Source organism: Mytilus galloprovincialis, chromosome 3, assembly GCF_965363235.1.
Source record: "Mytilus galloprovincialis chromosome 3, xbMytGall1.hap1.1, whole genome shotgun sequence".
Lineage (NCBI taxonomy): Eukaryota > Metazoa > Mollusca > Bivalvia > Mytilida > Mytilidae > Mytilus > Mytilus galloprovincialis.
Window position 1 is genome coordinate 55,549,422 of NC_134840.1, and position 27,555 is coordinate 55,576,976.

At 30.6% G+C, this 27,555-nt stretch overlaps 1 protein-coding gene across 2 annotated transcripts; it reads right to left on the reverse strand.

Moving 5' to 3' along the window:
* Positions 1 to 3,288: 3,288 nt before the first annotated feature.
* On the reverse strand, positions 3,289 to 27,501 carry LOC143068366 (putative ATP-dependent RNA helicase DHX57). 2 transcript variants are annotated; one of them, XM_076242359.1, is made up of 27 exons: positions 27,138 to 27,501; positions 23,376 to 23,513; positions 22,960 to 23,148; positions 20,566 to 21,574; positions 19,659 to 19,780; positions 18,471 to 18,666; positions 17,915 to 18,039; positions 17,508 to 17,641; positions 16,977 to 17,031; positions 16,460 to 16,641; positions 15,666 to 15,772; positions 14,791 to 14,897; positions 14,320 to 14,379; positions 13,787 to 13,900; positions 13,194 to 13,357; positions 12,774 to 12,850; positions 11,654 to 11,749; positions 10,962 to 11,011; positions 9,185 to 9,275; positions 8,592 to 8,687; positions 7,854 to 7,937; positions 7,350 to 7,487; positions 6,880 to 6,994; positions 6,121 to 6,182; positions 5,762 to 5,851; positions 5,301 to 5,441; positions 3,289 to 4,688 (listed from the first exon to the last, which is right to left on the reverse strand). In XM_076242359.1, the coding sequence occupies exons 1-27, from the start codon at positions 27,443 to 27,445 to the stop codon at positions 4,545 to 4,547; spliced, it is 4,194 nt and encodes a 1,397-aa protein (XP_076098474.1). In that variant the 5' UTR covers positions 27,446 to 27,501; the 3' UTR covers positions 3,289 to 4,544. The 2 variants fall into 2 exon arrangements, with proteins under 2 accessions (XP_076098474.1, XP_076098473.1); XM_076242358.1 differs by lacking the exon at positions 10,962 to 11,011 and adding an exon at positions 11,039 to 11,088.
* Between the last annotated feature and the right edge of the window lie 54 nt (positions 27,502 to 27,555).

A 27,555-nucleotide genomic window follows, 5' to 3' on the forward strand; every position in this document is an offset into this window, starting at 1 on the left:
CTATAAAAAATGTTCCATCAGGGAACATAAAATGTTTTCAAATCAATGACATCACAACCTAGGACTTAATCTCAAAATGAGACATTTGGAAAGGTAAACTCATTTACTGAACTATTTCAAAAATAAATCATACATGTTCACTCTATATTCCTAAGCTTGGTTATACTGAAATTGTTAAAAAAAGAAAATAGAATCATCTTATGGAATCCTGACCAATCATTGTGAACACTCACAGGTTTGATAGCAAAAATTATTCATGCATGTATCACAAGAATGCTTTGCATATACAAAATTTGAAATCAGCCAGCAATCATATGGTTGTAACATAAAAGTTATCTAATAGTGATCTTCATTTCACCTGGTTTTAGCATTGTAAATGACTAAAATTTGCAATTGGTTGTAATAAGAAGACGAATGATTAATGATTGCATGTGATTACATTGCAGAATATGTAAATACGGTAGATAACAGCGGATTACTTTTTAGAATCCTCCTAGTCTGGTATGCAGCTGTTATTTGACAAGTTTTAATCTGTATATTTGAATTATTTCACAGGCATACTGAATGTTTAGGAAGGAACCAACCCAGATTACACCCTGCCTTGTACTAACATTGATTTTGTTTTTACTAATTATATATGGCTATACAGTTATGAACTCTTTTAGTACAACATCCTGTTGATTCTTATATTTTGGCATTTCACAGAGCTATGTTTTTGGTTTTTTTTATTGTTTATGAAGTCTTTAAACACCAAATCCCTCAGATGTGTATTGATTGAAATTTAAGTCTGGGAAAACATGTCTTATTAATTTTTTGGAATTGCTTTGAACTAGCTAATACTCTCACATCAGTACCTTGTGCTTTAAAGTCTTTTTATTAGGTAATGATTTTGAATAATTACTGCTTACCTGATGATTTAAGCCTTTTCAACTGCTCTCTACATTGTATTGTGCTGTTCCTGATTAGGGAAGAGTAAGCCTGTAATTTGTTAGGTTGGTGTTGGTTGCTGTCTGATGATTAGTTTGAAATGAACATTTTGTACTAGTTACCGGTAAGTGTATACTTTTTCCTATAAATTTATCAAATCAGAAATGGATATTGTTAAAACTATATTACTTGAAGACTTTTTGAAGAAAACAAATCAAAAGATCTAACTTCCATATATCTTTTCCTTGCAATATGAATCATATGCACACAGTCCTTCAGGGGCGGATCCAGCCATTTGAAAAATTGGGGGTTCCCAACCCAGGACAAAGGGGGGGTTCCAACTATATGTCCCCATTCAAATGCATTGATCCTCCAAAAAAGGGGGGTTCCAACCCCGGAAGCCTCCCCCTGGATCCGCCAATGGTCCTTTTACTTTCATAGAAAATAAACATGTGTCCATGTCAGATATCAGTCCAATTATGTATAAGGAGGAAATTTTGTTTATGGCCTCTCATCAATAACATTTTTAAATTTTATATCAATAATGATATTTTCCAAATACATTGTACTAGTAATAAAAAAAACCACATATTTCTAATTTTATTTGTCAACAATAGCATTATAAATAAAGTATTTTTTTACATATCACAGTGTTAAAATGACATTTACTAGTTATTTATAAATTTAAAACATGTATTCCCAAAATTTTTGTCAACCCTTTCTGCGATATCAATTTAACTTTGTAATATATATCATTTGAAACAATCAACTCTATTGATTTTCTTTTGTTTTAGGTAAATTACAAGGGATCTTTACAAAAAAAAAATCTTACAATAAAAATTTATTCCAAGTTATACTTAATTGTTTATGACCTACTAGAATATTTTTGGTGATATGAGTTGTGTAACTCAAATTCCTGAAGTAAACCTCAAACCATGATAAATTCAAAATTGACTTGTTTTTACTAGTAATGCACCCAAGTAGTTTTTGGGTCATAGTAAAAGATCTAAATTATTGCAAATAAAAGCTACTACTATATAAAAAAAAATTGTTGAAAATCACATTACTTCATGACAAATTAAAGGTACCATTAGAAAAAAATTAATGTTAACAGTCAATGGTTCCCAAATTGCACCTATTATTATTATGACAGTTTTTTCACCTACGTTTTTGTATGCTCCAAACAAAAGTTTCCATTCTGGCTTTATTTTGTAGATGTATCCTAATTTACTATATTGTTACACGATTTAATTTTGAATCTGTATTGAATCATACAAAAATGGGTCTGAATTGATCTCCAAACGATCCATTATTCTGTAATGGGGAGTACCCAAATTGCATCGATGCTTAAATTCACATCCTTGAAAACAGATGTTTCTTCCAATATTTAGAATAATTTGACATTAGTCCATGCTTATTTTATGCGTTTACTTTTCCACATTGGCTAGAGGTATAGGGGGAGGGTTGAGATCTCACAAACATGTTCCACCCCGCCGCATTTTTGCGCCTGTCCCAAGTCAGGAGCCTCTGGCCTTTGTTAGTCTTGTGTTATTTTAATTTTAGTTTCTTGTGTACAATTTGGAAATTAGTATGGCGTTCATTATCACTGAACTAGTATATATTTGTTATGGGGCCAGCTGAAGGACGCCTCCGGGTGTGATAATTTCTCGCTACATTGAAGACCTGTTGGTGACCTTCTGCTGTTGTTTTTTTCTATGGTCGGGTTGTTGTCTCTTTGGCACGTTCCCCATTTCCATTCTCAATTTTATTACTATTCTTATTTTAAGGAATGGATGCTTGTAACATATTTCATTTGCTCATATTTAAAAGATGATCTTTAGTGAATGTTGCATCACGACGTTTCCGTAGATATTACTTTATCTGTTGAGATATACTGTGAAAGTTTTGTTCATACTTATATATATTTGCTTATGCTGAAAAACGTGAATAATGTCAACTCATACAAATACAAATTGTTTAGTCTCAAATAAAACTTGAAAGATTTCCACAGTTATTTTTGTTCAGTAGGTGCAATTAAGGTACTCAGTGCAATTTGGGTACTGTGACGTTACACTCTAGGCAGTTTAGACCTATATGTGTGGTTTGACTTATGTGTGTTTATGTACATGTTTTTTTTTCTAGTAGTTTATTGTGTTGTTGGGCAACTGTCTTAAGAATGAATATCTCAAATCTTTAAAAAGGAAAAGCAGTACCAATATGTTTCCCTGAGATTTTTGATGATAGCATAAAAATGACCATTTTTGTGACATTTAAAATAAAGCAACAATAAATACACAAGCAAACATTTATCCCTTCACAATTCTTTTTCACGACTACATAATAACTTCATAACAAAATAACCATAAACTAAATATTTTATCACAACAAAGCAGTACAATAGGATAATTCATTAACTTCTACACATATCATTAATGGAAGACATTTGATATTTTTTACTATTCATTTAAGTAATTCTTTATCACTGTGACTCTTAGTGTCATACATCATTATATTCAAGCAACTTAAAAAAAATAACTGAAATTATTTCTGTTTTTTACAGGTCAATCAGTCAATTTTCTATTGTTATTCAAATATGATACAAACATGTCTAAAAGGATAATAATTCACCCATACTTTTTAAACTTAGTAAAGTCAAGAGAGTCAATATCACACTTCCAAATGTAGCAAAATATTCATCTTGAATACGTAATCAATATGCATGCTTTTCTCATTATACACAAACATTTTTAAAAGCACTTATATGCAATCAGACAAAACATTTTTTTTGTAATAAATATTAATGCTAAAATATAACATGATACATTTGTAGTTGATTTATGTAACTGTCCTTCAAATGGTTTGTATTGATTAATTATATAAATAAATGCCAATGAATATTCATAATATTTAATTACCCAAACAATATTCAAGTGGAAACCTTGTCTCAAATTGTATCAAAAAAACATTTCAGACATTCCACCACTAAAAACGGGTCACATGAAACCATCTACCTAAATTCAAAAATCTATGTCATATTGTTGCAGGCAGTATTTTTCTCTCTGTGATTTGTTATCATGGTTTGTGAAATTATATTTTGTTTGCATGGTTTTTAAGTTATTGTTTTATGATTGACATACTAATGAACATAAGGTTTTTTGTATTGTACTTATGTGGTTGAATGGATTCACAAAAATTGGTACCCTACAAGTAGTCATACCTTTTCATACACCATAACAAGAATATAACAAGTGTTTATGACTAGACTTGAATACACAACTGTTGCACAAGTTTTTCTGTACTTTGAATTGAACACTAAATTGTTCAATAATGTCTGCCATTCTTAATTATCCGGATACTCAGACTAAAAACTTTATTAGTCATCAAGTTATCAACCCTGAAGCAGTATTTATTAGGTAGTCTATGATCTTTCTTTCGTAACTGTGTTATTTTAACTGGTTTATGCAACATGATTAATGCATCAATGATACCATGATTAAGCACCAGTAATCTAAGTTCATTCCACAACCAAACAGGCCAAGGTGCATTATTCATATTGTGTTGTAAAAGCTCATCAATTCTTTTGGATCCTATTCCTGAGGATTGTAAGGCACATTGTTTCACTGAGTTGTAATAAGAGTTACTATAGTATCTATTATTTTACTTCCTTTAGGACATGTACACAAATCCATGTGTGGATTCTTTATTTTGTCTGTTAATAACTGATCTAACTCTGTTCGTAATTCTCTCACAAGTTCTGCAATCTGAAAACATAAGAACAAAAATGAAGTATAACAACAGAATATTTTAGTTTGAAGTTTTGAGATCATAATATATGTTTAAAATAAATTGAAAATGGAATACAGTATAAAGTACTTGACCAAAAGTTGTAGTGCGGCTTCATCTATTATTAAACTTATTTTTTGTTTAAATTATTTTTTTATGAAGTTTTTATGTCATACTAATTTGTGTGCTATTACTTTTTGTATGTCGAAACTATAAAACGTTTACATGAAGGGACCCCATTGGAAACAAGCTTTAGAGCTTTCATGGGTTAACCCTGATAAAATATCAGCAATTTTTTCATGCCCTTAAGGATACTACACTCATAAAATGTCATTATATTTTACAAAGTATGTGTTAGTATTGTATTGTATATATTGTGTATTGTAATAATTCATATGCTTCATATTTTGTGGAATAAAATATTATTATTATATTATTATTATTAACCAATTAATTTTGCAAGAGCCACATTTTTACCAAACTTTGTCCAAGAAAAAAATAATGCAAAATATAAATTGTTACCAAGATATCAAGCTATTTTCCTTACTGTTAAGGTTAAAACAGAGAAAAAAGTTACAAATGATTGATACCTGATGTGAGTTGGCTATAAATTTAATCCATCCATCATCCACAGATAATACAAAGTTTCCCCTGTCTAAATCTACTGACAATCCTCCTCCAAATAGCAACAGTGGATACACATTAACCATAGTACTGTCTCTGATGTATACCTAGTATTACAAGTAATAATGAATAAAGCTTTTTGTTAATACATACAATCATGTTCAAAAAGTTACTTTTGAATAGGATTTCTATAAAAAAAAGTGTCAAAGACAAGAATTAATATGATATATTTAACAAGTCCCCCTCTCAAAAAATGATCCACCAATTCATTTTTTTCTGATTATCAAACTCATCTCAGTTTTCATGAGTAGAAGCATTCATTCATATTTGAAAAGGATCTGATGAACAAAAGGGAATACAATATAGTTTTCTAATTTCTTAAAATCAACTTGTTAGGAATGTTTGTTTTGTTTGAATAGCAACATACCTTTGATGTCTTGACCATTTCATGATAAACCAAGTAAGGACTCTCATAGTACCTCACTTGAAAGTTGACTGATGACGGATGGATATGTATCTGGAATAGAACAATAATATCTTTTCTTTGAAACCATTTAAAAAATATAGCAAAAACATGTCATAAACATTCACAATGCAACGTTTATCCAAGTTTAAATTTAAAAAAAAGACTAGTTCTTTACTCCTTTGAAATTGATCAAAAGTTATTTGTATCAAAGATTAAAGTTACATTTCTAGAAAGTATTTTGTGTAAACAATATATCCATTCAACAATATCTAGAAATAAAAGTGAAAAACTGATAATTATTGCTTCCATCAAATACTTACAAATCCATCTGACTTAGTCTTAAATCTCAACTCCTCTGGTTTTGGAAATTTTGAAACAGCACCTTTAAAGAAAATATTCTGATTTACTTGGTATTCAATAACAAAATACATCTCAATTTATCAAGAATTATTTGAACATATATACTTTTACAGTTATTTTAAGCTAGATGGTGTATCTTTGAGACATAAACCCCCCTTCCCCTCCTCATGAAAAAGGTTTTGCAACATCATTGCCATTGAAGCTGACTGCCAACTGTAAAATTGACAGAAGACCTCATCGAATCAGAACTGGCATTACAGTTACATTGCATTAGAATCACAAATCACCAAAAACCAACTATTAATTGTTGTGGCTGTCTTAATATCAGCAGTGCTTGCTGTTGTTTTTCTTATCTTTTGATGGGTTATTAACTTCTCTTCATCTTTATTCATACATATTAAAGTTCAGACCTTAGGATAACTCAGTCAATCAAAACTTGTCTACAACCCAGAAGATTTGCAAGTTATGATGAAATTCCACATTAAAACCTGTGTATAAAACTCACCCAAACAGCCAGAGAAACTGACATTATAAGAGAGATGACCTTTGATTTCACTTTCAAAATGTATAGACTTTACTACAACAGGACAAGAAAAATGTACACTGACAAGACAGGATTTCATTTCATATAGGTGACCTTTATAGCAGGTTTAACTGTAGATATATTGAAATCTTCTTTTTTCTTTTCAAACACTTTAAAATGATATGTCACTATTTACCTGCACTACTCTGATTAAATTTGGACTGAGGTGTCATGACTTGTACAACATTAGGGTACAGAGCTCCTACCAGGATAGCTGATATCAGCTTCAGGTTCTTTAAATTGATGTTAGCCTGTTAATATATATAAACATTGTTTAATGTTACAGACATTACTATAATGATAATATCAAAGACATATACTTTTAATATACCAATTGTATAAAATTGGTCTTTACTCTATCTATGACTGACCCTAATTTGCACCACTTCACATAATGACACTTGTTAAACAGTCATATTTGATCTCAAGGGTCAAATATTTTCTGTTATATTGAAGAGAAAATAAATTGCTGGAAAAATGTTTCCTTACCTTCAAGGTTGTTGATATAATCCCATCTCTCCTTCTACAATACTACTTTTCTAACAAAAAAATTACCGTACTCAGTAAATAAATAAAATAAGAAAATAAGCCTTATTTATATTATACCTCTTCCCCTGTAAGTTCTATAACACCATCAGAACCATATCTAGCAGCTCGCTCTACATCTCTGAATGTTATTCCTTCTCTCACAAATCCTATATCTGATAAGAGTTCTACAAATTGTTGTTTCAAGCTAACCAGCATCTAATAAATAAAATACTTAATACTTGATCATTTCTGTAATGATATTGTTATTCTATAATCCACTTAAGTAAAAATAATCTTACAAAATAAGTACTAGAAAAACTTGTAAAATTTCACCAACAAAATTATACAAAAACATGTAGCTGTATTCAGTTTCCTTCAGAAAATGTTTTCTTTAGTAAATAAAATGCTAAATGGATAGGATGAAATAAAATCTTTAAACATCATTGATTCTAATCTTAATGATGCCATCAACACAGAGGTACCAAGATGACAATCACATTTATACTTTATAAAATAATTAAACATACATTTAACATCACATTATATTGATAAAAATAAAAAGATGCATGCATTATTAAATACCTGTAAAGATTTCTGTGAAAGGAAATTTTCTTGGCAAAATAAGTAAGCTTCTCTGCCACCTATTTTCTTTGCACGTAGCCAGCCCTACAACACAATACATAATTACAATAAATATTGCATAATTCTACTGAATGTTATGACAGTAAACAGTCAGTCTGTTTAAAACTCTAAAAGGCATTTATCAAAAAGGGTCAACATATTGCAATCTTTAGTTAAGTATTTCTGAACATATTTGTTCAACAAGATAATTTTAAACTTAGTGTTGAAGACCTTACTTTGACCTATAATGGTTTACTTTTACAAATTGTGACTTGGATGGAGAGTTGTCTAATTGGCACTCATACCACTTCTTCTCATATCAACTATATGCATAAATGTTCATAATTTTGTTTTTTCATTGGTCTAGTTTTGTGAAGGAGTCAGAACAGTTAAGTGGATGTTAGTGGTTATTGCATTATTTTGTAAAGTAAAATACTTTCAGATTATTATTGTTATCCTTTTTAAATCTTATCAACAAGAAATAAATATCAAGCAAAATATCTTGAAGAAAAATGAATGTGAAATCAGAACTTGAAAAAAATGTTCTGATCAAAATATGACATAATTTTTTTCTAAATATCTTTTATCATTGTTTTGAAAAAACAAATCATGGGTCTACTAATAATCAAAGTGTACTTCAATTGTACGCAAAAATTACCCATTAAAATAAGGAGTAAATTTACAGTAATCTCTGCTTACCTGATAGCCATTTAGCATTGTCAAATGGTCAGAATTTCCCTGAGCAAACTCGAGCTTCTTTTGTGTTGCTTCAAATTTCTTACCAAATGGTGAAACCTTCAAGGTTATATAAAAGAGGAATATAAATAAGTATTTTGATGAGTCTAATATCATTCATTTTGAAAGATATATTATAACTAAGGTTTTTTTTAGATGGAAGATGAGCCAATTTTTCATCAAATACCCAAAAATTAGAAATAAGGAGACACTTTCAAATAATAAAATGAAACGATAACTTAATATTGTAAAAACAAAGTTATATCTGTCCCCCAAACGTACAATATCTACTCATTCTTTGTAACAGGCTACCACCATACAAGAATTGAAATTTCATAATACATTTTCTATAATTCAAACTTCAAACTTCATTTTCCAATTTTCCCATCTTAATTTTATCATCATAAATTCAATCATACATTGATAACTGCTTCAGACATAAAAAATAATTCTAGAATTAAATTTCTTCAGATGTTATTATTTTAACATTATCTTAATGATATGGTGATAAACATCATTGTTTTGTCTGACACATATTGCATGATATGTTTACTTACAAAAGGTGATTTGAAACTGAGTGATGCTGCAATGGTCAGTGCAGGGTCTAAACATCTGAATATGGCACCAAATAACATCAATTTTCCTATCCTATAAAAAAAATTTAAACTGTAATTAGCAAAGAGCATGACATGATAGAATCATTTCTTGAAAAAAAAAATACATCATGCAAATTTTCTGAATGGTTTACCCATTATGTTAATATGCAGACTAGGCAATGTTAAAGAGTGAAACATGTAAAATTTCTAAGGATTAATCTTATATGTAGCTCCATAAGGGGGCCAGGGTTCCCTGCCCCCTCCCCCTTACTTTGCCTCTGATATAAACTTTTGACAACTCCTTATAAATAAATTTGGTGTATTTACTGTCTTCTGATTGGTTAAAAGTATTACTTTTATTTTCAATGTTGTCAATTTTTATAGCGACACGCCCACTCTGACGTTGTGTATTCATACGTCAACATGTGTGTACGTTGTTATTGTTAATATAAATAATATAAAAAGTTCTTTGAGCCTTCTTTTTGATAGAAATTTATTTTTAATGAATGGCAATAATTAGGTCTTTCCACCTTTCCGTGGAAAGACCTATTGGATTTCTTCTGATTATTATTATTATTTTTTTTTTTATTCTTCCGCCTAATTCTTTTCTTGCGTAGTATTGATGTTTCAAAAGATGTCGCTTAGATATTTGGAATATGATATCGTAAAGCGTATGCACTTTTAAAACTGACCACTGCGTAACCAAATACTTTACGTTGTAAGAGTTATCTCCCCAAACACTGTTTTTCTTGTGGCCACTACTCCTTCGCAACCATAAAAGATTACGACAAATTTATTTTACCAAATTGCTCGTTTCATCCTCAGAATGTTCTGTTTTATTTTGACCGAGGCGGTATAGAGACTCCATATGAGAGTTAGTTCCCCTTTTGTATTTGAAATTTTGAAATGTATTTTAAACTGGAAAACCATAAGTGATAGAGACCTAGGGTCTTTTGTTTTGAGATCATTGGTCCAAAAAAATGAAAATTAGGTAAAGGTCAAAGGTCAAGGTCATATTCTAAATTTTGATTTTGGCCTATTTTCACTAATTTTCATTAACCTTATAAGATACCGACAAATTATTTTTACTAAATTGTTAGTTGCGACATGTCGTAACTTATATATTTTGGTTAAAAGGGTGTGTAGACATAAAATGGGAGTTTTTGCCCCTCCTATATTAAGAATTAAACGTAAAGTGATATAACTCATTAACTATACATATTACAGACCTAGGGTCTTTTTATTTGGGGTCCCTGGTTTATGACCTTGAAATATAGGTCAAGGTCATCAGTAAATTTGACTTTCTAGATTTTGACCTTTGCTCAAAATTCATATTTATACATCATTAAGCCATAGGAACTGACATTTTCAACTGAATTTTAATATTTTCATATCAAAATAGATCCTTATTGGTGGAAAGACCTTCAATTGTTCTCTGAACAATTGGTTTTTAATTTATTTTGAATTTATTAAACCATAAAACTAATTTTTGACTCTTCACATTTTACATAATCCGCTTCGCAGATTATTTGATGTGAAGAGTCAAAAATTCATTTTATGGTTAAAAAAATTCAAAATAAATAATAGCCATTCATTAAATCAAACATTCACTTTGATACAACCTTTCAATCTAGAACTATTTGCAGAAAATAATAAAAATGTATTCAAATACAAAATCAATTGATAAATATAACATCAAATTATCTAGAATTCAAACAAATTTCCACTACTAACTTACCTTACATCTACAGGTAAAGATCCTAGATGATAGCCCAATGGTGTCAACTCCTACAAATATTTACACTTCTAACTTACCTTACATCTACAGGTAAAGAACCTAGATGATAGCCCAATGGTGTCAACTCCTACAAATATTAAAAATGTAAATATTCTGTTTCATAGAGGTACAATTTTACAATAATGAACTTTTTCATCCTGTATGTATATACATGTAGTATAATGTGTACCACATTATATTTCAAGAATCTTTTGATTTTTTTTAAAACAATTAATATTAGGTTATGGGTTGAGCAATTCTTAAATCAATATAAACATATGGTAAAAGGCTTTTGTCAAGTCATAACCTAAGTCAGGAGTTATTGTTATCTTTTTTGTTGTTATTATTTGTCCTAAAGGGAATATGTTTTAGATATTTGATGACTTTTGTTGAGTGTCGATTTTTTTTCCCATCTTGAAAAAACTTATATATTTACAGGAGTTTATTGTATGGTTCTAGTGTCTGCTCATCCTTTGACCACAAAATGGTTTCAAGATCCAAAGTACTTTTTCTTATTCTACACACTGTATCATTTTCTTGTCTTTTTTTTTAAATTGTCTTTACTCTTTAAACATAACCTTTATTTAAAATGTGCTATACATGTTTTAAGTCCTGTTAGGAAATATATTCAAAAGTTCTGAATGATTTCTTACATTTTTTTCGTCAAGAGCTCCAAGGTCCTGCAAACGTTTAGTTGCTGCTAGAATAGAATCTTCTTCTGGAGGTTCTAGCAACTGTTCTAATACTTCCTATAATATGTAATAAAAAATAATATTTGGCTAAGACAGATGCACATACAGAATGAAATAATATTATTCCGTAAAATTTCAGTTGAACATAAAAGAAACATCTTTACAACAGCTAACTTTATAGCTTAAATTGCCATTTAATGATCATTATTATGACACTTCATCCATATCTCTGTTGTAAAATAATTTACTTGCAATACTACCATCAGATATATATTTTGGGGGCCTCGGTGGCCGAGTGGTCTAAGTAGTTACTAGTTTACAACTGTAATCACTAGCCAGTCAACACTGATTGACTAGGATTGTCAGTTTTCCTATTGAAGGTCGGTGGTTTTCTCTGGGCACTCCGTCTTCCTCAACCAATAAAAACTGACTGCCACGAAATAGCTTAAATGCGGTGCTTAAAAGTGGCATTAACCAAAACTCAAAACTCAACTTAATGATCATTATTATAACACTTCATCCATATCTCTGATGTAAAATAATTTACTTGCAATTCTACCATCAGATATATAAGAAGTATAATGAAAATCAATCTTAAAATTTCAATCCATTTTATGTAGCAGTTCTCTATTCCACATTTGGATACCACAAGTTTCCTATTTTCCCAAAGATGTTTGAAAGGCATTTACACAATTCGTAGTTTTCAAATTATCAGCTAGAAAACCACAGAGTTTTGATTTTTATCAGACAATCAAGGACCATAACTCTTTTAAAACATTTAAAGTTAAAATGACTGACAAACAAACCAAAGGATGGACAAACAGAATAGCTCCAGTGATCAAGCTTAATTCCATTAAAAATTCCATTAAAAATCATTTCCTGAGTTCTGCCTAAACAATTTTGATTCAACATATTTTTTTTAGACTAAAATGCAATTATAATTTTTGCGTTATTGAGAAAAATCCTGTTTAATTCAAATAAAATAGTTCAAAATGCGAGCTTAATTTAATGCGATTATAACCCTGTCACATTTTCGAAATAATTTCTGAATTTACAGTAATTATTAAGCAGAAATATTTACCTTTGGTGACTGTTTTGTAAAAATATCAAGCATTTTAATCCTCAGTACAATCTGTTCTAAGGGTGCTCTCAGTATCTCTGTAACAAAAATTAAAGTCAAAAACATCAGTCGGAGGTACAGGAACAGAAATTTAATCATTTGTAACATTAACAGGGTAGAATGACTGAATGTCTTGGGCATTTATTTTAGTGGGCAAGCAGCTGTACTTCGGAATTTAGCTTTTCTTTTGAAATTAAATATTATGTGTAAACTTAACAATTTTAATCTTTCATTTTACAGTTGTAAATACCCGGTATGTCTTTTCCAGAAATTTTAACCAAATCAATAGGAAGTTTTCAACAGATAAATCATCAATAAATGTCAGCAAGTATACACAAAAGATACTGTGACAGTGATACATGTACCAATAAGTATTTTTACCTGGTATTGGTTGTTCAATGAGATGATTGTGATATCTATGACTTGTAAATAGATGAAAACAAACACCATGAGTCACACGTCCAGCTCTGCCTTTCCTTTGTATAGCATTAGCTCTAGATACCCATGCTGTATCAAGACTCTCCATGCCTCTTGAAGGATCATACCTTAAATTTATCATCAACAAAATTTGAAAAGTAATTACCTTTCAAAATAAATAGTGAGAGTCAAACAATGTTTTAATTCATGAATAATGAAATTTTATATTGCTATTGACACTAGACCCATAATCGATAAATTAAAGTTCAAAGTATGTTTCATTTTTTTCTATAAAGTCTTAACCAAGTGTAATGTTTCATTTAAACAACAACAAAAAACACAAAATTAACTTTCACAACCAAAATTCTAATAAACTTTTGACACAGCAATATGTCTCAACTGCATGCAATTTTTTCAGTAAATTGCAAATATTGAAATTAAAATGGCAAAACTTTCACATGTCAACTATGTAAAAGTTTAAAAGTCACTGAACCTTGACTTTTGCAAAGTACAGTTCCAGAAAAACTGAATAAAATCTTTGTAAATGCATTGTATACCTCTTTTCCTTCATTTTCCCCACATCAATGACAAAAACAATATCATCAATAGTAATAGATGTTTCTGCAATATTTGTTGCTATGACAATTTTTGTTACTCCTTCTGGTGGTTTTCTAAAACATAAAAGTAAATCAAGGATGTCTTAAACCTATTGCTACAGTTGAGTAAAGAACTTCACATAAGCTTGCATCAGTCACTGGGTAGAAATCTCTTACATGCTTACATGTCAATTGTTGACACTTATAAATTTGTTGATCAGACTGACAAAAATAATTTGCGATAACAGGATTTTTTAGATATCAGGAGTTACTACATATACTATCATAATAATGCAAAAATAACTATCAATTTCGGACAGAAATTTAACTTTGAGATAACAGGAATTTTTATATAATGAAATTTACTTACTTCAGTATTGCAATATTGAGTAAATATTTTGAAATAGCTATATTAAGACCTTGACCTTTAAACTCTGACCCTGAATACCATTACCGGGGTCAAACTAGTTATAAAGAAACAAACATGTACTTACGTAAATACCAACTGCTGATCTTCACTTGACAAGGAAGAGTGAAGTGGCACAATCTTGTATCTAAAATACATTTACAGTAATATAAACTGGGAAAATGGTGTGCATATTGTTAGCCCTTGTTACATTTTAACAAACATATCAAGTCAATTCTAAACCAATTTCAGATTTAATACACATTATTTTGATACAAATTGAAACTGCTTAAGTGTAATTTTGCCATTTTACTAATTCAATGTTATTTCATGGCGATTTGGGTTTATAACCCTTTGTGAGGAAATAATCCTATCATACATTCGGATTCCATTATTTTATCTAAGTACATTAATTTTTCATTCATTTCTGCATTTCTGCAAATACAACTGATTTTTTATGTCTCCTTTAACTCAAATTGTACTTTCCTCTTCAGAAAAAACCTAATGGTTGATTTTCCAAATCAGATTCATATTTATTTTCATCCTCCCCATGACTTACTTTCTTTGATTCCTCTGACCAAACACAGGACTTGTGTGGAGAAGATCTAGTACTGTTTGAATGTCTGAGAATCCTTGTAGAAATACTAACACTGATCCATTGGGAAACTAAAAACGTACACCAAATAATTCATAAAGTAAATTTAAGATAATTATAAACATAATAACATTGTATATATGTATATATATATGAATTGTTTCACTTGAAAATCAACCATGTAGTTTAAGGGAGTTCGCTTCTCAGTTTCAAAGTAATTAACTTTTCAAAGCACTAGTTTATATTGATAGGGAAGTGATAAAGGAATCCAAAGAGCAAAAAAAATATATAGGTCACCGTGCTTGTTTTCGAGAGATGACCCATTGAAATTTTGGCGGGAAAAAATTCTCTCTTGACTTTTCATAGCTTTATCATTGACAAGTGGAAGTTCTCAAAAACTGTTAAAAAGTAATTAAAATTTTATAAGACTTTTACAGATGGCTTATCATTATACATGTAAAAGATTTTCAAAAAGAAAAATGGGGGTCACCGGGCAAATTTTTCAAGGCATTCAAATTGATAAAACCAGAGGATTCCGAAAATCTGACAAAAAATCCAAAATATGACAAGCCAGCTTCCTTAACAAAATCAGCAAAAGTTTTCTTTCATTTTTTCTTATGATGAATGCTCTAATAAATTTGGACTTAAATTGTCTCCGATTTCAAGTAATACTTGTCACTTTATTACAATGCTGACAATTACAGATACACAAACAACGAAATAGTTAGTATTCTCCTAACACAAAATGATTTTTAAAGCTGTTTTTGTTTACTTCCGATTCTCACTTAAAAAATATTTTTGCAATGATATAACAACAATAATATTATAGGTATATTTACATCATGATCTCCATCTACGATAAATTCTAGCAAGGACACTACAAGGTCAAAGTTGATCTTATTCACATCCATCATAGACAAAGTTTTAAGGACAGTTTTACTGTAATCTAAAAGCAAAGAACTGTTGTAATCAAAACATTTTTATTTTTTTTATTGAATATCTTTTATAAACATTGTCTTTTCTATAGCAAAATCTAAATCAATCACAATTAAACTGTGTAACTATCTGAAACATGCATGGAAAATTAGATTATGCATTGTGAATTAATTGTACCTTTATTACATTATGTATTGTTCTTTGCTATTAGTTGTTTTGTTAGATTGTATATACTTGTTTATGTATTTCTATAGCATGTTATTTATGCTTTCGCAAATAAGACATTCATTCATTCATTCATATACATCTAAAATTTCTATTTTCTCTCTCTCAAGCTATATACTTTTAAAACATCAATTTAAAAAACCAATTTCTATGTGTGTTCACAATGGAAATTATCCTGAAAATTTATATACGAATTTGAAATGTATATCTGCTGTATTCAGTGAAACCTTAAAAAATTATTTTTTTGATTTTGAAAATCTCCCAATTTCAAATTGTATATTTGCAATTAAGGGGAGATAAAGACCAATATTACGAACAAAAATAAGAAAAATTAATAGTGCAAGTGATGCTCTCTAGTATTAAAAATATTATTACATATTTTCAATAAGTGTAATAATTCAGCAGATAATTCATGTGCATTTCCTGAAAACAAAAATCAAATAACAGTGAAACTTTTGAAAAATTTATGTACCTGGGAATCTCATTTTAAGTTGTTTGACACTAAGATTTTCATCTTTAACATGCTCAGCAGCTGGCTTAGAAGGATCATTATTAATAAATTCAAATTCATCATCATAGTCTGCACCATACTTAAACACAGCATTAGATTTCTGTAAAGGTCTAGCATATGGTGACTTTTCTTCCATTACAAATCTATAACAAAGTGACAAATACAGCTAAAACAGACCCCAATCACATTTACCATTTGTAAATTTAAGTTCAAAGGCAATGATCACTTGCAACTGTAAATTCAGAAATAGATTTGCTGTTTTTATCATACATATACTACAATTTTAACTGGGTTTAGATTACATTGTTTAATATAAAACTCACATTTGTATTCATGCACATTTTTACAACAACACATTATATATTTTTTCATCAGTTAAACTGCCCTTCATTCCAATTTTGAAGATTTTATTTAATAAATGCAAGCATAAATTTCCAAATCTACATGTAGACTATTCTGGTTCTTATCTAAAACTTACCTCGTCATATCCAAGACATCCTCTAAAAAATACTGATCAACAGGGAATGTTCTACCTGAAGTGTAAATAAAGTATTGTAAAACTTTTAAAGTACAATTATCCTAAGAATCAAGATCTAAATGCAGTATTGTATCATAAATTAATATGTGATAATGACAACAAAGCTGGCAAGTAATACTTTTGTCTGGGAGAATGTAATTTATCTATCAGTTGTAATTGGCTTTAAACAAGATTTCAGTAACTGTAAGTACTGTAGACATATATTGGTCCTTTGTGTCTATTTTATGTCTCAAACCGATCTTTTGAGTTGAGCCAATTGTTACTGATTTTGCTACAGTTTGTTCTCATGTTGTGCTTTTACACAACTTTCCTCAGTTAGGGGAAAGGTTGAGTGCCCACACAAATGTTTAACTCTGCCACATTCTCTTGTCTTGAGCCTGTAGTTGACTGACAAGGCAGGATTCAGACACAGAATGAGGTATGCAATGTTATGTGTATGGTAATTATATAAATTTTATGAGGTTTAATTACCTGGTATATCTATGACAGGACAACCATTGAAATATGCTGAAAATAGGTCAGCATTTAATGTGGCACTCATCAGAATGATCTTCAAGTCAGGACGAGTATACAAAACATCTCTCAAATACATAATTAGAAAATCACTGTAAAAGATAATTCATTCAGCTAAAATTAAATCAAGTCAATTTCAAGATTACTATACAATAGTATGAACATACTATTTGCTTGACCTGTTGTGAATATGTCAAGGACATTAAAAAATAACAGGGAAGGAGGGTGAAAATTCAATAGTCACTTTACCATCTCTAATAATGCACATGTGATAAGCTAATACAGTCAATACAAAAAATAATAAAAAAAAAATAAAAATAAACAGTATAACAAGAGAGGAATACTGAATAGAAAAAAGCATTTACCTTTCTTGTGATCTTTCATGGACTTCGTCAATGATAATATGTGACACTCCCTCTAACTTAGGATCTCCTTCTAATCTCCTCAATACAATACCAGTGGTACAAAATAATAATCTTGTCATGCTAGACTGAAATAAAATGTATAAACGGTTAGCAATTTATCCTAGGGTTTAAATATATATTGTGGGCAGTACCTACTTAGTACTAGGTACTGGTCTTTCCTATCAAATGGGTGCTTGAAAACACTTATATTGAGGTGCATTTCTTTCACATAATAAATCTAAATTATAACAATCGAACCTGCACTTTCTCAATAATATTTTTACCGGTTGGTGTACTACTTTTGGGACAAATAATATCAAATTATAGAGAACTGTATCAGCTCCAACTCAAAATATTGGGTCTTGCATTCTGTTTGACATCTTCAGACATATATTCTTAACCTTTTTAAAATGGACCAAATCACTACCAAACTTTCATGCCACAAATAATTTACAGTCTAATTTCAGCTTTGCAATTTCAATTCTTAAAGAATGTATACTCTGTTTTTAAGCATTACCTGTACTTTTTCCAATCTGATTTGATATCCCACACTTCTGCCCAGTTTCTCAGCCCTCTCTTGGGCCACTCTCTCTGCCACAGACATAGCTGATATTCTTCTGGGTTGTGTACATAGCATATTACACAAATGTAAACCTTTACCATTCAGATATGAATCAAGTATAAACTGTGGTACTTGTGTTGTCTTACCACATCTGAAAATAGAATAAGTCGTCAGAACATGTACAGCATCATTCATTAAATACTTATTACAGTAATTTTCAAAAATGAAGACAGCCTTCAAATGCTTGTTTCATCAATCTAATGTAAGATGTGTGATGCTCCCACCAACATGAAAAATATGACGAAGATAACATTAGAATAAAAAAAGATGGAGTTCCATTTTTGATTGTTAAATTCTGTTACAGTATATATTATTGGTTTTTTTTATAGTCTCGGCTGGAAATCTTATGGGACTGTATGGTTTGCAGTGAATGCATGTTATGTAATAAATATTCTTTTACCAATGGAAATAATAATTGAAGTTTGTTCAATTACTGATTTCTAGCTGACCTAATTAAAATGCTTTCTGACAAACATTCAAAAATTCAAAAGATACTAAATAAATTTAAGAAAGCCAATGCAGTATTAATCCCTTTAGAATTATTAAGGTGATTCTATCTTCAGAATGTTACCTTATTTGTTCCTGTAAATTGTCATTTCATACAATTACAACATTATAAAAGACAGATTGGAAAAGAGGTGAAGTTCAAACAAAAATTGCTGCATTCTTTTTACCATCTTTTTATATATTTGATTTAAGAAAATACAATAATCATCTTGAAAACCTTTATTGCACTACCCTGCCTGTAGATTCAAAATTTTGAGCTTAAATTAAAAATCCAAGGCCTGTATGCATAAAGTTACGTAAGTTATTATTATAGCTGTTAAAATTTGTTCCGAACAGACAGATTTTTCTACATGTCCTCTGATAAATTAATATAACGATTGGATATCTTAACTTAAGTGGTTTTATGCATACAGGTCCTGGACTTTTCCTTTTCATCAGCATCTCTTTACAAATAAATAATTGGAATATATGAAAATATTTAAAAGCAAACTGAAATTTAAAAAAAAACTCTGTACCAGAATTGCCTCCCACCAAATGATCATATCTAGCTTAAAGATCTTAGTAGGAGTTACTTACCCGGTCATACCACTTATAACTGTGACTTGATGTCCATCAATAGCTGACAGTAACTCATCTTGTTTGTTCCATACAGGTAACTTTTTCCTTTGAGACATCATTGATTTGTATTTGGGTATTGTCTAAAATATTTAATTTAGAAAACTTTAAAATCATCTTCTTCAAATGGAATTACAAAAAGTATATACATGTATTGAAAAATTTGTTTCATATAATTCAGAACATCAAAAGGTCATTTACAACATTTTTAGATTTTTTGTTTGTTCTAAATTTAAAAAAAAATCATTTGCTTCAATAGCTTCACAGATTAAGCAACTAATTTTTTACTTATCTAAATCACATTGTATAACAATTTTTTGTTACATTCCATATTAAAAACTTGCTTAGAAAAAAAATTCAAACTCAGTGTGACCTCAGTGCTGAGAGGTGTAAGTAGTCGAAATTACAGTATCACTATTGCCTGTCAATACTGTAGTCATAAGTTCTAACCTGGTGTGTGGCAGGTGCATTCAACTACAATCTTAATTGACTAGGATTGCCAGTTTTCCTACAGAAGGTTGTGGTACAGACATCCTCCACCCAATAAAAATCTGACAGTCACAAAATAGCACAATAGTGCTGAAAGTGGCATTAAACACCAAGCAATCATTCGATCATACTCATTAGAAGCATTGCAGTTGAGTCATGTAAAAAAGGATCATAAACCCATTCTGTGTAAAATGTGGAGTTTTTTATTCAACAGAATTGATTAAACAATGTATATGGAAATGATTTGTTAATCATTAAAAAATCTATTTGTTTATTTTTTATAAAGACTATATATTAGATATCCTTCAATACAAAATGAGTTTACAAGACCAAACATATACTATTTTAAATAATCATACGAAGTAAACATATAAATTACCTTTTTTCTAACAAATTCATCCTTGAGTATTTTGTTTTGCTTTAGAACTTCTGCTTGACTTATATGGAAATCCTCAGTTTCTCTAGAGGAAGTACGTTTCCTCTCAACTTTGAAATCAGACTCTTCTTTCACATCTGATTCGATCGTGTTTATAATAGCATTTACATCATTTTCACTTATTTCAGTATCACTGTCCTGGTCATTAGAGATTCCATGTGACTGTTTTTCTATTTGTGGTTTGGGTCCAGGGGATTCCTTCTGCTTCCAGGATGGACTAGTACATTGGGGAAGACTAGATTCTAATGGCATTTTATCTACAAGCTGTTGTAATAAAACCTCATCTTCTAACAAACTTACTAAAGCAAAGACAATTGGTAACTGAGATTCTGAATTTGTCTTTGCTTCCTTGTACATATGTTCTGTAATATTTAGTGATATATAAGGCGGGAACATAGGATCTAAAGCTGAGAATCCAATATATGGAGGTTCTAACGGGTAAAGATTATCTTTTGTGAAACGAAGATCCAGTTCAAAGTTTGTATCCACTTCCTGTTTTAAGTGTCTGTCATCAACGTCCTGTAAGTTTTTGTTCTCCAAATCATGAATGTATCTACACCTATGACCAAACCTACAAGCCCCTTTCAAATGAAATTTACAAATTTCCTCAGATTTCCTTGATGTTACATCAGAGTTTGCAGATTTTTCAGTTTTGAAAATTAAATCTCTTAACAGTTCGCATTGAAATTTTAATGTCCATATTTTGTTGGGAATTTTCTCAGTAAAATTTTCATCATAAATTGACTGTAAAGCGGTCATTTCTTCATTTCTTTGCTCAATAACTTCGTCAAGAGTCATTCCATTTTCAGTCAAAGTTTTGGTCATGTCATTTTGCTCTTCGTCATCTCTTTCTTCAAGAAAGCATTGAGAAAACAAGTACTCATAGGCTACACCAAGGTCACCATCATTAACTTGTAAAGCTTCTATACAACTCTGTCTTTCATAACCATACCTGTATAATAGAAGAATATGTATTACAAATAATATAATATTGTAAATGTGTTTCACCAAATATCTCAGGAGAATATGAAACTTAACTTGCCTATCTAGTCCTCAAAAGCCTGGCTCTAGCATTATTTTTGCCAAAGTTGTTTGTCTAGTTCAGCCACTTCGATGCAACTGACTTGTAACATAATTCAGTATAATAACATTAGAAACAATTCATTTTCTACCCAATTTTCTTGAAAATGGTCAGTTTTGTTTAGATTTCTATAAAAGCTAAACAAGAATGCATGCATTGTACTGTTAAGCATAGCTCTACTTGTTATATATAAGGTTATGAGAAAAGTGTGATGAACAATTTAAGTTCGATTATCATCTTTTAAAATTCAAAGTATCAGCAAACAGAAAGTACCATAGATGTCTGACAGATCTGAAAATTGCTCACAGATTCCAACTCATCACTGCCATATTGGTTGTTAAAAGATTGAAATTTTTGCAGCAACTCAATCAATATGTTAATAATCTGATTCAAAATGCAGATCCTGTATATATATATATAAAACAAGTCTAAAAGGGTACAGCATCACCAAAAACACAATAAAACGTAAATAGTTTATTGGGACTGTATTTCCACGCAGTTGTTGAACATCTCAACTGTCACCACCTTTGGGAATTTAGAGTTGTGCAAGTTCACATCGTAAATAACTATTTTTATTTTGGCATATCTTTGTAGTCTTTGCTCCGTGTTTGGAAATTTTAAAATTGTTCCAGTGTTCGCTCAAATTGTATAAATTTCAAGATTTTGATAGAGTCTTAATTTGAATTGACATGATTCATTTGTCATCGTGCAATTACCGAAATATCTAACATATTGTTCGTTTTATTGTGTTTTTGGTGATGTTGTACCCTTTTAGACTTGTTATATATTATATTTTGTAGTGTACTGAATCATGTTTATATGATCCAGATTATATGATTAAGATTTATCGTTGACTATTTATTCAGTCATTTAATATATATATATATATATACATCTAAGCTATGCTTACAAGAATCTGACAAAACTACGTTTTACATTCTGTTCTGGCAATTATAACATAAGCCAATGAAATTCAAGCCTTCAAATTTTAAGACGTGTACAGTATTAATCTGACAAAACCAAAGGATCGAGAAATTCTTTGAAACAAAAGTTAGACTGGAGCTTTGCTTACAAGGACCTGAATACGCTCCAGTCTACCTTTTGTTTAAAAGAATTTCTGGATTCCTTGGTTTTGTCAGATTAATTGTAAGCAAAGCTCAGGTACATGATCGGAACTTTAATCAGATTGCAAGTTAATATAAACATTATCAGTGTAAAATAAATGTCTCAGCTATTTAAAGTTAAATAACTCCAACCTTAATAACTTATTCAGTGCATAAGGACTGATACTATCTTTCTGTGGACAGTCTGCTGCTGTCTGTCCTCCCATGATGCCCAAGGGTATTGTATCTTCCACATATAAAGTGTTATCTGTCAGCCAATACTGGTCTTCATATCTTACATCTAGTTCATCATACTCTGGTACCTCTTCATAGTCTTCGTCACTGTATTATAAGTATTTTTTCAAGTGTTAATTTTAAAATAAATGTCAAATCAATGTATATAAATTAAAAAAAAGATGGAATGCTTCAACATCAAAAGTATAATTATCACCTATTAAACTAGATCAAATATAAAATTCCATTTAATTAAAACTTAAACTTATCATCTACACACATAAAAACCACTTAGGCTAAGTTCATGTAATAAAGTACTTAAAAAAACTAAAAACCTGTTATCATGGACAAATTCTTCTTCTTGTTCTTCATCTTCATGTAGATTTTTCAGCATGTCTCTAACCATGTCTTGATTTTCTGCACTCATGTGTAGTCTTTGCATCTGAACTTTGACTTCCTTGACACCTTCATTTCTTCAACAACAATGAAATGGGAATGAGTAAGCTTAACTTAAAAACATAAAAATGTGGGTTATTTTTGTGTGTTATTTTCTTTTAACAACAACTTATTGTAAGGTGTCCACTTTGATGAGGTAGATCCACAGCTAAGTCAATCCACCAAAGACTTTACAATTAGCCATTGTTGCTTCTACACCCAGCTGGCAGCATTTAGAAGTAAGAACACAGACTTGCAAACTCCAACCCAGAATAATGGGTCTAAGAAGGGTGATATGTCTACCTGTGGACTATTGCCTTCTAAGCTATCATTTTAAAAATATGACTTGTCTTGTGGGTACATCTTACTTCCACTAGACCACAGAGGTTAATTACTTGTCACCTATTATAATAGTATTATAGAATCACATGCTTATCCTGTACTTAATTTTATTAGGGAGGGTTGATATCTCAAAACTGGTTTAACCCAAACAGCATACCGGTACACACATTTGCTTCCCTGTCCAATTCTACGTCAGTTCTGAGAAACTTTGTCAACTGTTATTCAGTTGTCCTTTACATCCATGTCATTTTGACTCTGGTGGATTTCTATATTGTAAGTTAACCTTTGCCAAGGGAGTTGGAACCTATTGCTAAGTTTCTTTATAATTTCTAAATTCATCGACAGAAAATTTAAAAAATGTAGGTAAAAACAAATCATGTCAGTGGTGATGCAATGACTACTGAAATAAGGATGTTCTAGGGAACTAACGGTTAACTGGCAGTTCTATTGGCCCAGTGCTAGAAAAAGAAATACAGCATTACTTTATAAAGTATATATAAACAGCTAACATTAACCAAGACAATATCAGTCAAGGACTCCTGAATATTAATTTGCTGCTTGCACTGCACATTAAGTCATAAGGCCTAAAAATTATTTTAGTTTGTGATTACAGTAATTGAAACAAGATTCATAATGAATTCAAATAAAACATTGATAAAATTATCTCCATGTATGAGACACAAAACACAATATTCTTGTTATGCCATATGGTAGATAATCCACATGTAAAAGAGCTTTAAAGGGGGGTGGGAGGAGTTTTCTTACGATTGCCGTGCTGATATGAAAATGCATTAAAGCAAGACCATTGATTCTCTCGATTGTAATGATTGATCGCAATTAGGTCTTTAAGAAGTTGAAAGAGCTGAAAGTCTTGTGCTACTTATAAGGATGTTTGATGGTATTCTGTTTTTTCATTAAGATTTACATTCACCATTTACTTTTACTCAATTCCGAACATTTTTTCTTAACAAAATTTCAGAGATTGTGGTCAGTAGCAAACAAAACACAAGATTTGCAGTAAATTCCATCTGGTGAAGTTGAATAGACAATCCATATGTTAAAGTGCAGCCACACATATTTGAAACATCTTTTAAACCCGTACATTTCTCGTTTAGGAAAAGGAAAAGCCCCCTCAAACCCCCTAAATCTGCTAGTGCTATAAGATAGCATTACTAATTTTTGCTAAATCAAAACTGCAATAACATGTTATTGAAGTGATTCTTTTTTGGTAATTGTATGCAATTATCCACAAATTGTTTATTTTCATTTTCTATTCTCTGTTATGAAAAGATATATGTATCAAGCATCAAGGTCAAAGGGAAACATCTTTTATGTCTTAATCATGTGTCAAATAAGAAAGGTTTGTGTCCTGTCTTATTTCAGAGCAGATGCACATGAGGGGGGATCCAGAATTTGATATTCGGGGCACTACTCAGTCTACTGACCTTTTGGAGTTAGATGTCCATACTAGAACAAAAATGTGGTTGTATTTTTACTTATAAATTACATTTTTCCTGTTTTTAAGGGGGTGTCAGATTCCTTGTCTGTTCATTTTATTAAAAATTACTGTTTGTTAAGTAATACATGTACATGAGCTGCGTCGGATAGAAATCGACCTTATGCAAATACACTTTAAATGTACAAAAAATACTATTTGGTTGTTTTTTTTTAATATTCAAATGAGAAATGAAAACTGAGTGTTGGTCTATTTAGTAGGGTTCGTATAACAACTCACTTTTCAGATAGTTACACACTTTCTGTTGCGATTATTTAATCCGGAATAGGTTAACAGATGTATTGATATTTATTTGCATAAGGTCGATTTCTATCTGACGTAGCTCACATGTAATATAAATACAACAAATACAAACAATATTATTTGCCTGTATTAGCCTTGGGCAGGATGATTAAAGTTATATTTCATTTTCGAGGAAAAAATCGGTCATAAAAGTAATGTTGTGAATGTGTAAACTACATGAACTACAAATTATATGAAAAAAGGTCAATAAAAAAAAGTAAACAAAACCACTTTGGCCTAACTGGTATTTGATACTGAAATGTCTTGAAAGCACTTTATATGTTGTTAATACTTTCAAACATCAACTATGAATTAAACAAGAGGCTCTCAAGAGCCTGAATTGCTCACCTATATTTTTTGGCATTTATCTTTCTTTAAAAGTTTAAGTTTTTAATTGCATCGTAGTTTGTTTTTTAGGTTCAATTCAGCATATCAAAGAACCGTAAGAATTAAATTTTTGATGAGATCAAACAAAGTTTAATTTTAATTTTTGAGATCTTACTTGACTTAAAATTTTTGTTGTTTACACTACAGTTTATCTTTATCATGTTTATCATTAATATTATTCGATGATAACCAAAAACTGCAAAATTACCTTAAAATAACCAAATTAAGTGGCAGCAACCCAACAATGGGTTGTTAGATTCATCTGAAAATTTCAGGGCTGATAGAACTTGACCTAGTGAACACTTTTATCGCATTTCAGATTGCTCTAAATACTTTGGTTTTTGAGATATTAGCCAAAAACTGCATTTTACCCCCACATTCTATTTCATGTCAGCCATGTTTTTTTTTAGAAACAGGAAATAAAACACAAAACTTTATTCTAGATACCCTACTGATCATTCAACTTAAATTTGGTTGGAATTGGTTCAGTAGTTTTAGAGAAGAAGATTTTGAAGTTAGAAAACATGATAAACAAATTGTGTAAAATTGTCCTTAAAGGGCAATAACTCTTTAAGGGGTCAATTGACAATTTTGGTCATATGAACTTATTTGTAGATCTTACTTTGCTGAACATATTTTCTCTTTACAGTTTATCTTTACCACTAATACTATTCAAGATAATAACCAAATACTGCAAAATTTCCTTAAAATAACCAATTTAGTGGCAGCAACCAAACAATGGGTTTTTAGATTCATCTGAAAATTTCAGGGCTGATAGAACTTATCCTTAAGAACACTTCAACCCATGTCAGATTTTCTCTAACTGCTTAGATTTTTGAGATATAAGCCAAAAACTGCATTTTACCCCCTATGTTCTATTTTTAGCCATGGCGGCCATGTTTTTTGAAGAAACAGAAAATAAAACACAAACTTTGATACCCTATGGCCCATTCAAGCTAAAGTTTGGTTTGAATTGGTTCAATAGTTTCAGAGAAGATGTTTGAAATAGTTTACACCAGACAGACGACGACGGACGGCGATGACAACGGATGGCGACGGACGCCAAGTGATGGCTAAAGCTCACCGTTCCAAAGCTAAAAATGATTTGACTTTTTTAACTAGAGACATTATTTACCCAGAAATTTTGCTACTTCCATATTTTCGGTTTCCTACTGCACCAGACGTGTGGCCACTACCACCAGACGAGTAGCCTCTACCACCAGACGTGTGGCCACTTCCACCAGAGGAGTAGCCTCTACCACCAGACGATTGGCCTCTTCCACCAGACGTGTGTTCTTTTCGTTTACTGTCAGGTTCACTTTGACGTTTATCGTGACGATGTTCATCTCGACTAGGCTTTCCTCTTCCTCGTCCACGGTTAAATTTACCTCCACCTCTATTGGGTTTTCCCTTTTTTCTCTTGGAAAATGAAAATTCATCCATGAGCACGAAATAAAACCGTACGAACCCTACACTTTTTTTTTTTTGCTCGATGTCAAACGTCAGCTTCATTTTTTTAAATATAAATTGCCTTGAAAAAACGTTGCTGCGAT